At 40.3% G+C, this 15,365-nt stretch overlaps 1 protein-coding gene across 8 annotated transcripts in view; it reads left to right on the top strand.

Moving 5' to 3' along the window:
• LOC112139378 (protein Dok-7) overlaps nt 1-15,365 on the top strand; it is a 77,104-nt gene that overhangs the window by 25,921 nt on the left and 35,818 nt on the right. For 6 of the 8 annotated variants that reach the window (XR_004947546.1, XM_036211123.1, XM_024262160.2 and 3 more), the window contains one exon: nt 7,288-7,407. The exons of the other annotated variants lie outside the window; for them this stretch is intronic. Coding sequence is in view for 5 of the 6 variants with exons in the window: in XM_036211123.1 (XP_036067016.1) it covers nt 7,288-7,407 (120 nt within the window). In the remaining variant the exon portion in view is untranslated. The remainder of the gene's footprint in view (nt 1-7,287; nt 7,408-15,365) is intronic. 8 annotated transcript variants of the gene reach the window in all.

The following is a 15,365-nucleotide window of genomic DNA, read 5'->3' as shown; positions in this document are numbered from 1 at the left end:
CTGTTAAATATTTTTACATTGGAATTCCTGAAGTTGACGGTCCTCCGATCAACTGTTTAGTAACTAACACAAATGACATGATCCCCGGGTCATCCCGCGCCCCCCACCATTTGAGACTGCTTTAACCCAATGCATCATGGGGGATGTAGTGCAGTAACTCACGCAGATGCAGGCATATTCACGTTTCTGAGCTTCATTCTTTTGTTCACTTTTTAAACTACATGTATTTTACCATCTTGCATATTCAAAACTATCCAGTGTTAAATCAGGGCCGTTTGGATGAACACAGAGCTGATACCATAGTGATGGTAAATGTAAATGCCGCGGCACACTTGTTGAAAAACACTGGTCTAGGACAAAGGTTCTTAACCTTTTTCACACTGGGGCCCAGTTTTCCCAGTACAAAGTGATTCAAGGCCCATTCAAATATTAAGGGGGTGAAAGTAGATTTTTTTGTTATGCCGTTACTAAGATTCATATAATCTAGTTTCCTCTGGACTAAAATCCAACGAGAGCCGCAAAGTCCCCACCTAAAGTTAAAAAAATACTTTATTTATGTTTTTGTGGCCAATGAGACATTTATTAATAAAATATGGCTTTAAAATAAACTCTAAAATTGAGTTTTTTCCTTTATAAAATTACTTCTTTTACTTTTGAAAGTAGCTCATACAAGTTCCTTTCAAAATAAAATCATCTTGTGTTTGATCAGATCCTCCAGCTGCAGCAGATTTACTTGAACTAAACATGTAATAACGTCTTTTCTATCATTGCACTTTAGTGTTCCTTCATCTTTTTTCTCCTTTGACTATTGAATATAAACACAACAACTTTGGTGTAGAATACAAATATTTTTAAAACTAAATGTAATAAGATGATGTCATTCTGATAAGAATCCGCTCTGATAGCAGATTAAACATTTTACCATCATTTTGATCAGTTTTGTTAAAAATCTAAACATAAATAACAAAATGTAAATAATTAAAGTAAATGAACCAATGCTGCAAAAACATTATTTTATTCAAATTGTTTTTTTCTTAAAATCCAAACAGCCACGATGGAGGTGGAAAAGAGCTGCATGTGGCTCCAGAGCCTCAGGTTGCAGATCTCTGATCTAGTCTCATGATCCATTCATGTTCTGCTGAACAAGACCGCTCCGCACCAGCACGGGTTTAGCCCCCCCAGCGTGCGTACTTAGCGCACTTCCATACCCATCATGTGCGCGCCAGCAATATTGCTCAAAGCACCCCCACCTTGCTGCGACTGTGCCCGCGCACAGCACATCTCCACCTTTCCGCGTGCGCCTTTACGCACAGCACATCTCCGTCCTCCCGCGTGCGCGCCCGCGGGGCAGGGAAAGAGAAAAAAAAGTAGAAAAAGACTAGAGAGTCATCATAAAAAAGAGCGTGCCTCTTTTTGAAAAGTCAGAAGAGAAAAAGAGTCACGAAGGTGCGTCGTCATCCATGACTGTTGTCACGGTAGATTGGGGTTAGATTAGATTAGATTAGATCGCTTTGGGTGACGATGAATTGGAGACTCGTAGAATGTTAACAAGTGAAGTGGATGGATCCGGAATGAGACGACCCGGGAACGAGAATAAGAGTGACCACAGCTTCTGTCATGTGTGATACGGTGAAAACCGGCCGCTCAGCTGATCGCTCCCGCCAGAGCGGTGCTCCGCCTCCAACTCTTTTACCGGAACCGGAGCATTCCGGCTTACTTTCACCCCTGGTGACAAGTCTGATCCAGCTGGAAATCAGGTCTGCACACAGGTGGGGGCGTGTCTGTCGACTTACTGCTTGTCTCTCATTACAGCGGCAGGCGGGACTTTTGCGGAAAAATGCTGAGTTCCCGCGATTCTTTGACAATGTTAGTTGTTGTAGTAAACTCGTGTCGGACTTCATAACGTAATAAATTAATAATCTGTTTCCTCCATCTGGGATTTGTAATAGCAGACAGCTTCGATTCGCTCTACCTCTCCACCGCGGGCGCTCTGCTCTGCCTTGCAGCCGACAGATCAAATTTCATCTTCGCCCTTTTATTAAATTCAAAGATTAATTTCAATTGATCAGTACAAAACTATGACGTCCAACTTGTAACAGCAGCATTAAAAAGACCTATAAAAAAAATTGGTAAATAAATATAACTTCTACCAAGTGGGAGGAGACTGCATTCAGGTTCCGCGGCCCTTGCGCCCTTCAGGTTCAGAACAGATTTTTTTTCGGGGCCCACTAGCTCGTGGACCGAGATTGGGCCGCGGCCCCATGGTTAAGAATCACTGGTCTAGGACACGACCAAAATATATGTCTGTGATTCCCTTTCTGACTCCCACATTGTCTCCAACAAGATTGTAGAGTTCTTAGTTGTTTGCTCTTGATTTGGGGCATTATTATACACTGTTTAAGGTTCTTCCATGCACATTCCTTCCATATTTAAGAGCTGGTGGAAGAGTACTGTGTGAGATGGATTTTAAGCCAGTCTTCATCCGTAATTTCTTGATTGAGCTCAGATTCCCATTTACTTTTAACGTAGAGGGATGCACTTTAAGTGTAAGTGTAAACATGAAAAATGTGTAAAACATTGAAATGACACTTGTTTTGCTAAACAAGGGCAGCATGATGCTTTTATAACCATCTGATATTACTTAAGTCATGCTTTGTCTTTTTTGCTCTAGATTAGATTTAATTTTCTTTGTAAAAATGTCCAGAAATTGAGGGTATGTAATTAAATATTGATTTCCCTCTCCAAATTTATTTTTCAATTCTCTAAAGCTAAGTAGTAATCCGTTGTTTAAAGGTTGTATCACATTGATTTGGTTTTAAATTTGGGTCATATGTGACCCAAATATCGTATTTACCAGACTATTAGTGAAACTGAGGACCTTGAATAGTGTGAACACCAGCTGGGGCATAATGTGAGCTTAATCAGCACAGGTGAGTAAGATAGGAGTAAGATAAGATTTTTTTTCCCTGAATTTCAGTCAGGGGGAAAATACTGATACACATACCCTCTAGTGCAGGGGTCTCAAACTCAATTTAGCCTGGGGCCACTGGAGGCAGAGTCTGGGTGAGGCTGGGCCACATCAGGATTTTCACAAGAAAAGGGCTGATAAAATATTCCAATGTTCTCAAATATCTTGGTTTTTAACACAAAATAATGAATAAAACAAATAAATATATTAAATAATAAATTAAAAAGCAGGCAAATCAGTATGGAAGTTTTTTAGTTCCATCAGACTCTGAATTTTTTTTATGTTGAATTTCTGACCCATTGAAATTTTAAGTCTCGAAATTAAAAACACTGATTTTTTTAAGATAGAAAATATTTTTGGGAGCATAAAATTTTGCTGTTTAAAAAGCAAGGGTTGAAAAAAATTCACAATAAAAATTCAGAGGTTAAACAATTCTGAGGTTAAGAAAATTCAGAATAAAAATTCAGAATAAAAATTTAGAATAAAAATTCAGAGGTTAAGAAAATTCAGAATAAAAATTCACAATAAAAATTCAGAGGTTAAAAAAATTCAGAAAAAAAAAATTCAGGGGCAAAAAAAATTCAGAGTCTGATGGAACTAAAAAACTTCCATAAATCATTAATAAATTAAAATAATAATAATGACCACACAACAGATACATATTACTGAAGAAACCTCATATTGACTGACTGACTAAAGAAAACAAATTATTTTTATTCAGTTTCAAATGTCTGTATTAACAGATCCTTCAGAGTGAGAGAAGCCCCAGTACCGAGAAAATCTTTGAAGGATTTCATTTTATGTAGATTTTTGTAGAACTCTCCTCACAATAAATAAATCTGATCTTTGTGTCTTCCATTCATTGGAGGTGTGGAGTGCTCGCGCCCCTGCCGGCTGCATCAGCGCGCATTGGGGGGGGCTGCTGTCCATGAGGGTTCTATGTAAACACGCGTAGCAGAATATCAGACTTCTATTGCATTTACATGGACTGGAATGCGCGCCGACACAGCCAGTGTGTAAACCTTAAAATTCACAGACACGCTCACGCAGGTGCGAGCCAAGCTCAGGATCACATGTTTGACAGGCGGGAGCAGCGGATCGCTGCGCGGGGCGGGCTACAGGTTTGCGGCTCGGAGCTTGTGGAGCTCTGATTTAATAGGAACAGTCAGCACGTAAAAAAACGTATTCCTCGACATCATATATTTATTCATTCTGAGAGAGACATCCACAGACGGAGCTGGTAGCTCAGAAACACGTTTTTTTGACAAGCCGCCAGCAGCAAATTCACTGCGCGGAGCACGCGAATTTGTCACGCTAATCGCGTTTGGTGCTTCATGGCTCCTCCTCCGTCCAGCTGATTGGAGGAATGAATGAATGAGTAAGCAAGGCACTGGACAGCCCGCCAATGTCCCGCCTCCAGAGTCATATACCTCTCTGTGATTGGTTCGTTCAGCTCTGCACACAGCAAGTGTCATTCATATCAGCCTTGCGGGTCGCACAAACAGTAATCTTTCATATTAAGACGCGGGCCGTAAATTATCATCCGAGTTAGAGACCCCTGCTCTAGTGGTTGTTAGTGGAAAACCGCTAAAAGACAACCGGTTGTTAGTGAGAAAATAATGAACATATGAGCCTATTTAGGTTTTTAAAAAAAATCACAGATAAGTCGCTCCTGAGTATAAGATGCACCCCTGACCAATCTATAACAAAAAAAACAAAAAAAATAACTTAGAGTTCAGAAAATACGGTAAGTAGTTCGCTTTCATTTTGTAGTTTATATTTTTTAACTACTTTTTTTCCATTGTTTTAGTGTAAAGGACGTAATTGAGTCAACATTACTTTGGTTATTGTCGGTCTGTTTCATGTCACCTCACATGGTTTGTATTGGTATGTTTATGTTTTTAATCTCTATTTCTTTCCATCTTGCAAGACTAGAGCAAGACCAGCGGACTAATGGCCATAACTAATAAATAATGCATAACAATATTCTTTGAGATTTGGCAATGCCAATCCTCCTCTGTCTCATTGTAACTGTAGGGTGAAAAACCTTATTCTAGGATTTTTTTCCATTATAAATAAATCTTCATATGTTTTTTAAATCAAAAATTTTAAAGCAAAAGACTTTTATTAAACCATCATGTTAAATTATGAATAAAAACTATTTTAATGGAGGGTCTGTGTCAATCCTACATCAGTGTAAACAGCCGAGACCCCTGAGGATTAATTGTTTACTTACTTGCACAGAATGAAATCAGGCTATTTTATGTAGTCAAACTACATGTTTTGTCTGTACTTTGAAGCTCGTTAGATTGTTGCAGAGCTGTTTTGACTGTGTGAAGCACAGCCCTATAAATCCATCACCTGTGTGGCCCATGTGTGGTCACAGTGGTGAGTGACCCTGTGCAGAGTTCAGACAGACAGACACCAGGCCCAGCTGGGTCCCGCATAAAGGCTCTCATACTCTGTCAGCGGTCTTTCCATACCCGGCCTCTCCTGCTCGTGCTGCTGCACGTTTATTATGTGTGTTGGATGTTTGGAGTCCTTGTCTTCAAAGGTCATCTGGACGGTAAATGTGGTTCTCTTACCAGCTGGTGTTAAAGTGTGTGTGACCCACAGAGGGAAAGTGTCTGATTCTCCACCTCTTAGCTGTGATGAAGTATTCAGGGCGCCAAAAGCCTTCCAGAACACCACCTGTCTGGGATTTGGAGGGAAGGGAAGTTTTAGATTCTGGGACTTCACATATTGTGTTGCTCAGTAACATTATTAATTTACTGTTTAGAAACTACTTTGGAATAATCTTATTTCTCTGGATTTTAAAAGACAAATATGTCCCTGGATTTGCACGTGTTAATAAAAAAGAAATGTGGTTCCTCTTCTCCATTTATTCTCTGACATTTCGGGAAGCTCTTGAAGTTCCTGCATCCAACCAAGAAGCATTTCTAAGATGTAAAAAGACTTAAAGCTGCTTAGTTGAATTCCTGTTTCACCTTTTATCTCATCTAAAGGCTCTGATTAAAAAACAATTTTCTAACTCTCACTCAGTTTTCGGCAGCATTGAAAGGCCTCAGGTCACGTGGTTCAGATCTCTGAATTTATCTCCTAGATAGATTTTTTAAAACAAGTTATTGTTCAAGAAATAAATGCATTGGTGTTAATTCCAATGAGACAAAATGTTGAAGGTCTGCAGAGAAAAATAATCTGATAATCTTAGTGACACGTTCTCGTGTTGGAATTGCCACTATATACATACAAGCATCACATGCACATTAACTGCAGGGTTTTGATTTTGTTTTTAAACCATCAGTTTAGTCATTACATATTAGCACACATCATCCTCAGAAATATTTTTCTAAACTTAAAAAAAGACTAAAAACCAAACAAGGAAAAATATACAAAGATAAAAACAAAGGCAATAGAAGAAAACTGGACAGAACAGACTAGCAACAACTCATCCACTTCAACAAGTTGTTAAATTCCTTCTTTGTGAAATTGGCAGGAGTTTCTGGTGAGTTCTCTGCTGAAAATGTCCCTACTTCCTCCTGGAAGAGTTGGAATAGAGGTGCTGAAAGAAAACAGAGTCAGGGCATCATGCCTTGGTTGTTACCCTTACAACCAAAACTGTGGAAGATGGATTGGTGGATGGATGGATGATGGATGGATGGATGCACATCCTCATTTCAGTGACTAAACCTCTGCTACGAGGTTTTCTCCAAGTTGTCGTTTAACCCTTTAACGCTTTTCTCCTTCAGAATCTGCTGGAATTACGTTGACCGTGTTAATGGTTGAAAAGTTACAGTACGTTAAGCATTTTGTACTTGAGTGTCACCGATGATGCCTCAGGGGGTTTAAAGGGTTAATGGAAAATCGTGCTAGTAAGAGTTTCCAAAATTTAGCTTGGACAAACGACAGGAAGTTGTTTGGATCATTCTTGCAGATGCTTTGAAATGTATTTTCAATTACACTGAGCTTTCCTTTGATGAAAATATAACACATACTTCCTGTTTATAAAGTTGGGAAAAAAAGGCTCTGCTGATTGTTACAGCTTTAGTCTCCTCTTCATCCAAGTTTGGTCCTTTTAGTGACAGTCCTGGAGGACCAGCGTGTAGTCTTTAGACCTGCCTCAGCTCCTGAGGGACAGCTGTTTTTGCATTTAGCCTGAGACTCTATTGTTTTTTGTTCAGCTCCGCTTAAAAATAAAGCTTTACTTAGCAGAGTGTCCTGCAGCTCTGTCATTCTGATGTATCACATTTTTTATTCCTCATTTTCCACTTTTTCTTATTTGTTCAGCCATGTTGTGATCTAACTTCTCTGTGCCTCAGGGGCAGGAGTTTTCTTCCTGTCCTGTTCAGAGGGAGAGAAGATCAGTCTGTTATTTGACTGCATCGTCAGGGGCGTCTCTCCTAGCAGAGCTCAGCATGGTCACCAACCCCAACAGCCAGGTGAGCAGACGCATGCGTCTATGTAAACAGCAGTGTTGAAAATACAAAATACAGCAGCTTCATACAAGATGTATTTTCACTCCAGTCTGCTGCTGTATGTAAGCACAGATATTCTCCTGAATGTTTTTTTCTTGCATTGCACAAGTCAACATCAATATATGTCTAACAGTATAGAGAGATTTATTTCACCAACTGTGAGGTCTGTAAAATGTAAAATGTGAAAAAGAATGTTTGATGGCCTGTTAATTCCGATGCATCAATACCCTTTTTAATGTAAAGAAGAAAAACACAAAAGACAACAATTATTTATCATCTACAGTGCAGTATCTTGATCCATTTACGCATTTCTGAATAATCCTCTAAAAACCTGCAATCTCAACTGCAGCCCCTCCCCACGAAAACGAGCGGGTCTTCACGTGGTGATCTCACAGAGTGAGACCGCCCCTTTCAGGAAGAGTCTGGTCTGATAGCTCCGCCCCCAGCCTAACAATAACACTCGATTTCTCCCCTTATCCAGTGATGATCAGCAATAAAACTTTCATTTTAGATGCAGAATACCGTATATCAGGGGTAGGGAACCCTGGTCCTCGAGAGCCGCCTTCCTGCATGTTTTCCAGTATACCAGGTAATCAGTCATGAGTAGGGACTGGTTCAGGTGTGTCCAGCCAATAAGAACATGCCAGAGCAGGGTATACTGGAAAACATGCAGGAAGGCGGCTCTCGTGGACCAGGGTTCCCTACCCCTGCCGTATATCTTCCAGTTGTGTCCTGTCTTTAATAAATTCCAGCTCAAACAGGAGTTTGTTACTTTAGACGCGTTTCTCCTTTATGACACTCAAAAACACACTAACACACACACCCCGATCAGGCACAGTCGTGCAGACGCTGAGCGTATTTGTGTTGTGAAGCAGTGTAGTGATGGCCGGGGCTGCCAAAGGCAGATGTGTGGTATGTGCCTCCATCTTTGAAGAAGTTTGGATGCTGTAAATTTTTTTGGGAGAAACGAAGAAAGAATGACTCTATGATGACATCATGAAATGGGCGTCAGCCACACGCAGCGGCAGCCGGAGCTTCGGGAATCGAGTCGTTTTACTTTCGGGTATGAAAAAACCCATGAAAAATGACTAATATGTCTTTAATAATCTGTTTTTTAGTGTTCCAAAGGTAATATATGATCATATATTTGGATATAAGGCTGATGACAGTAATGGTAGGGCCCCTTTAAAAAAAAAAAAATGACTGCGTGAAAAAAGCATTGACTAAAACAAAAGTTGGCTAAAACATCGTAATCACAATAAACAGACCACCGGCAACACTTTGAAAATATATATATGATCATGTATATGATCATATTTATGATCGGAGTGGGACTTTAAAAAGCCTGTTGGTTGAGGGAGTTTCTGAGGAGCAGTACCTGGGGGGACTGTAACAGGCTCCTGCTCCTTTACTACAAAATTAAACTTATAAAAAATGATGTTGCACCCCCCCTCCCAAAAATAAGTTACATTTTAAGGCTAGATATGAACTTCTGTAATTTGTGGAGCTGCAGGGCCACGTTTTGTTTATCAACATAAAGACATATGGCACAGATTCTATTGTAGTGCCATCTAAATAAAATAAACTATATTAGTAGCAAATTTACTCTATTTTTTTTAGACAATTTTTCAGACAATTAGACATAGCTTTATTAATGCCTTTGGGACACACCCTGGGGGAAATTCAGATGGTGGGCAGCAGCCGTTCTCGACAGCGCTTTATCGCCCAGAAAAAGACACATGAGGGTACAGGAAAGGAAAGATGTCAAAAATCAAGTATCCTCAGCCCGTGTCGCACGAGGGCGGCATGAGTTAAAAGTACAAGCAAAAATACATCAACATTGAAGCACATATAATTTCACGAGACAAAAAGGTCCACAAACTGACTCCCAACACGTCCAGCCAGGTGGCAGCCATGCGCAGTCGCACAGCGCTCTAAGGCATAGTCGAGGGGGGACCTGAGAGAAGAGAGAGTCACCAAGGCGTTGAATTTGTGGTGAAGGTCATGGCAGGGGAGGAATGCAGATTACCATGACGACGGGCTCAGTTTCTCACACCTTCAGCTGAGTTGTTTTGATACAGTCGGGGGAGTTCCTGATTAGAGATGTTTGTTTACTCACAGACAGACACAGCTTCTGTCTGCCTGCTGAAGTCCAGGTGCTGCGTTATGGCGGAGAAATTCACAGATCTGGTCAATTTTCTTGATTCCCTCCAAGTCGAGCCGACACTTGCTCCATGATGGTTTCCAGCCTTCCAAGGGAAACTTTGATGCGATACACGCGGGCAGACAGAGCATCGATCTTGGCCTCCAGTCCATTAAATTTCTCAGTCTGAGTCTGTACGTCTCTCTGCGTCCCAGCGCAAAGCACTCCCAGTCCGCCCTTGTCTGAGAGCCACTTCGCCACGTTCTGGTACATTCAGGTTCCACCAGTTCCAATCAGCAGAAAGCTGGAGACCAGTAATCCAATGATGTAAACATCTTCAACATCTTCCAGAGAGAGTTGGGACTGGCAGAAAATTCTCCATTTTAGATGTCAAATTGCATTTTCCGTCTTGTCCATACTGTGCAGTTGGGCAATAAAAAACATGAAGATATATCTTCTATATCGACACGTCTGACTGCAGTCCCAGCCACCCCGAGAACCTCATCATCAAGTTCACGGATGACACCACTGTGGTGGGGCTGATCACCGGGGGGAAATGAGACGGCCTGGAGGGAAGAAGTCCGTAAACTTGGAGAGTGGAGTGCTTCAAACAACCTGGCACTGAATGCCTCCAAAACTAAGGAACTCATCCTGGACTTCCGTCGAAACAGAGGCACCCACACTCTGCTGGAGTTAAACGGCGAACAGGTGGAGCAGGTGGAGTCCTTCAAATTCCTTGGTGTCCACATTTCAGCAAATCTCTCCTGGGAACCCAACACCCAAGCTCTAGTGAAAAAGGCCCAGCAGCGGCTGCACTTCCTAAGGGTGCTCAGGAAGCAGCGAATCCACCAAAAGCTGCTGGTGACCTTTTATCGCTCCACCATTGAGAGCCTGCTGATTTACGCTGTGTCAGTTTGACACTCCAGCTGCACGGTGGCAGACAGGAAGAGACTGCAGAGGGTGATGAACAGCCCAGAAAATCACTGGTTGCTCTCTCCCCACGATGGCCTCCATCTACACCTCCCGCTGCCTCACCAGAGCCAGGAACAACAAGAAAGACCACACCCACCCCGGCCATCACCTTTTCAAGCTGCTTCCGTCTTGCAGACGGTACAGGGCGGTACCAGGCAGGACAAACACACTGAGAGACAGCTTCTTCCCAAAAGCTGTGGCTGCACTAAACGCTAACTTCCAACCATAACCCTCATATTTGCACATTCATATGCGACTTTTGCACATCCGCCTGCTCTGGTCACTTTATTCTCCACCTCATTTCTTGCTCATTTCTTGCACATAATTGATCCTTTTTTTATTGAAATCTTTTTATATTTTTACATATTTATTACTGTGTGTTGTATAAATATGTCCACATTGAAAGTGAGTTGTACCTAAATTTCATTTTAAAAGCTACAATGAGAATAAAGGCATTCAATTCAATTCAATTCAATCTGTTATAGCACTAATATCCTCTCATTCGGTGGCCCTGAAGGGCAAATCACATCTACAAATCGCTCAACACAAAAACACTTTAAAGATCAAAACAACAATTTAAAAAAAGAAAATAAACAATAAAAATTGAAAACAAACTTTAGAAATCAAAACTTAATTCCAGAAACAAACAAACAAAAAACAAAAGTCTAAAAAAAACGTGACACAAAATAAAAAGGAAACTTTGCAGAAAACAGAAGTAATTTACAGAAATCAAAATTAAATGTTAAAAAATCTAACAAAATTAGATAACCTGAAAAGGTAGGTGTTATTGGATATTATTGATTGGATGAGGACATTTGTTCACCTTCTGAAAGCTCCTTCTATGGGAAATTCCATTAATTGTTAGTATCAAGTGTAGCTTGTGCAAGCGTGTGATGGCTCAGTGTGCTGGGTGTAGGGCTGCCACGCAGGAAACCTGGGGTCAATCCCCAGGGCCTGCATTGAACCTCATCCAGATTGGGTCCTAGGGCAAGCCCGTCGATGCAGCTGCCTAACTAGGTTCCCCTGTGCCTTTCAAATACAGGGTTGCGTCAGGAAGGGCATCCGGTGTATAACTCTCTGCCAAATCACTGATGGAGTGGCTGCTGTTTCGCTGTGGTGACTCATAATGATAATGGGATAAGGTGAACAACAACATCAAATAGTGTGTAAGGCCGTGGTCCACACCCTGTTTGTGGCTGCGGACCGGTCAACCCATGAGGATTGTACCACGGCCCGGGGGATGCAAAGCGGTTCTTTGGTTTCAGTTTCTAATCTGTGCCAATTTCAGTACTTCAGTAATAAAAAACAATGACTATATCTTCCCAAATCAACACATTTTCATTCCCAAGTCACATAATGACACATAGTTAACTCCTCCGGTACGTGGCCCTGAGGGTTCACAACACATTAACTTCACAACACGCACAACACATTAACTTGGCAACACACACAACACATTAACTTCACAACACAACACATTAACTTCACAACAAACACAACATATTAACTTGGCAACACACACAACACATTAACTTCACAACAAACACATTAAGCTCAGAACACAGAAAGTCTAAACGGAAATTTGACCTACAATGGAAGTTGCACTGCTTTTATTCTGAAATTCTGAGTGGCTAACAGAAAGTTTCGTCACAGTTGGTGAACACAAGAAGCTGTGAAGGTCGTAAAATCTTCAGAAGTAACTAATTAATAGTAAAAATAATAATAACAATAATAATAAAAAGAATCTTTTATCTCTTGGTACGTGGTATTAGGTGTGGATGCCACCTGCTGACGCGCATTCATGAAACCGTGTCAATTGCGTTCTTAAGGCACCGTTCTTGAACGCACCACACGCTGCCCGTGTGTGTGTACTTTAGATGCAGTACCTATACCCACAGGTAGTGTGTGGGCGCGGTCGTGTGTCTATGTACACATATGTGAACATATATATAGACGTCCTACGCCACTTTATAACAAACACGAGACGCACAAGAGTGCTGTCTTCAGGCAGGCACATATTTCTACTTGGAGTCCCGTTATTCACAAAAGCAGTCTTTAGTGTCTCACTGGGGCAGCAAATGCGGTGGTGAGAGTACAAACCTTGAATGCGAAAAAACTCGGATAACAAAACATTTCTAATAACACGTACCAAGAGTTATTATCATTAATTACTTACTTCTGAAGATTATGAAGTGTTTTATAATTATGTGCAAACACAATGACATCCAAAAAGGCAGAGTTTGCCTTCCTGAAACATCAAACACCCCACCCTCACAAAACTCTATCATGTACTGTATGATCATGTGATTTCTTGGGAAACGTAGCTCTGTTAGAACATTTAAAACCTGTTCAACAGAACCTTTTATGTGTAAACGAATTTTGAAGTGACTTTGGGATTACTGATCATACTCTCAGCTGATGATGAGGAGCTTCTGCATTCTTCATGGAGCGATAGCAGCGTGTCCTAACGGTAACCTCGCCTCTGTTGAGACGTAGGAAAGGAATCACGTCTCAGACTGATTCTACCTGACACTGAAAATTACATTTACACAAGTTTAGAAACACTCGGGTGTGGAGTAACTGAAACACAACTAACGGGTCATAAAGATAAAGACAGCGATAATCAACTGCGGTCAAGTGAGCCGCTGTTCGCTCAGCCGCCGTCAAGCCAGCCGCGCTACAAAAAAGTCATGCGCCCGTATTACACGGTTTACAGCAGAGCACGGAACTCGGTGGAAGAGCTTTCTGTTGGAGCTTTAGAACGTCAGATGTGCTCGGAGTAAAATGAAAAAGAGAAATAAAATTCTATAACAAAACTACGTATTCTATCAGTGTATATTTGTACTAATAATCTGTTATTTGTTATGTCCTTTCTAAAAAGAAATGTTTAGAGTTTTCAATAATGAAGTTAAATAAAGTCATTTAAAAAATAAAGGAGTCCATAATCCCAGGCCTTAGACAGAAAATGCTTGTTCTACAGGTCACCCTCTATTACCTCAAGGTGACTTTTGTACTTTTACTGTATAGTTTTTGATAAAATAGTCGTCAAACTTTGCATTTTTGACGAGAAATATGTTACGATGGTCATATTTGAATGTAAATAAATAGATTTTGGTCCATAATTCCAGGGCTTGGATACTATATCCTTGTTCTACAGGTCACCCTCTATTACCACACAAAGACTTGTGTACTTTTACTGTATAGTTTTTGAAAAAAAATGTCTTTAAACTTTGCATTTTTGATGAGAAATAAGTCAAAATAGCCATTTGTGAATGTGAATAAAAAGATTTTGATCCATAATTCCAGGCATTGGACACTATATGCTTGTTCTACACATCACCCTCTATTATCTCACAAAGACTTGTGTACTTTTACTGTATAGTTTTTTTTTTTAAAATAGTACTTAAACTTTACATTTTTGACGAGAAATAAGTCAGAATAGCCATTTTTGAGTGTAAATTAAAAAGTTTTGGTCCATAATTCCAGGCCTTGGACACTATATGCTTATTCTACGGGTCACTCTCTATTACCTCAAGGAGACTTTTGTACTTTTACTGTATAGTTTTTGAAAAAAAATTCTTTAAACTTTGTATTTTTGACGAGAAATAAGTAAAAATAGCCATCTTTGAACGTAAATAAATAGATTTTGGTCCATAATTCCAGGCTTTGGACGCTATATTCTTGTTGTACAGGTCACCCTGTATTACCTCACCAAGACTTGTGTACTTTTACTGTATAGTTTTTGAAAAAATAGTACTTAAACTTTGCATTTATGACGAGAAATAAGTCAAAATAGCCATTTTTGAATTTCAATAAAACAATTTTGATCCGTAATTCCAGGCATTGGACACTATATGCTTGTTGTACACTTCACCTACTATTACCTCACAAAGACTTGTGTACTTTTACTGTATAGTTTTTGAAAAAAAAATGTCTTTAAACTTTGCATTTTTGACAAGAAATATGTTAGAATAGCCATTTTTGAATTTGAATTTAAAATTAATTGGTGCATAATTCCAGGCCTTGGACCCTGTATCCTTGTTCTACAGGTCACCATCTATTACCTCACCAAGACTTGTGTATAAGTCAAAATTTCTGGACCAAAACTTTTTTATTTACATTCAAAAATGGCTATGACTTATTTCTCGTCAAAAATGCAAAGTTTAACTACTATTTTTTTCAAAAACTATACAGTAAAAGTACAAAAGTCTCCTTGAGGTAATAGAGGGTGATCTAGTTACGTAGTTTTGTTATAGAATTTTATTTCTCTTTTCCATTTTACTCCGAGCACATCAGACGTTCTAATGCTCCAACAGAAAGCTCTTCGACCGAGTTTCATGCTCTGCCGTAAACCGTGTAATACGGGCGCGTGACTTTTTTGTAGCGCGGCTGGCTTGACGGCGGCTGAGCGAACAGCGGCTCACTTGACCGCAGTAATAATCAGACGTATCTTTCATGCTAGCTAGCATTAGCCCAAATGAAAAGTGAGAATGGTGTTAACATGTAATTTTGTAAATACTGCAGTCAGTTCTGAAGTTTTTTTCTTGGCTGCATGGACTCGGAGGAAAGGTTAAGGTTAGGATTACGGTTCCGGTTCGTGTTTATGCTCCAAATGGTTCCCGATCACAGCCACAGCTGCAGCAGCGCCCCGCGCTCTAGCTGCATGAGAGCTAACTGGACGTCACTAAATACTGCGACGTTTAGCTTTGGATTCACATACACTTTGGATACACTCAAAACATTAACTTATATGAACTATCTACTTCACAGTCAACAGCCTGTATCACTACATTAGATTTGTCATCCT

Source organism: Oryzias melastigma, linkage group LG1, assembly GCF_002922805.2.
Source record: "Oryzias melastigma strain HK-1 linkage group LG1, ASM292280v2, whole genome shotgun sequence".
NCBI lineage: Eukaryota > Metazoa > Chordata > Actinopteri > Beloniformes > Adrianichthyidae > Oryzias > Oryzias melastigma.
This window is presented reverse-complemented; position numbering and strand designations above follow the sequence as displayed.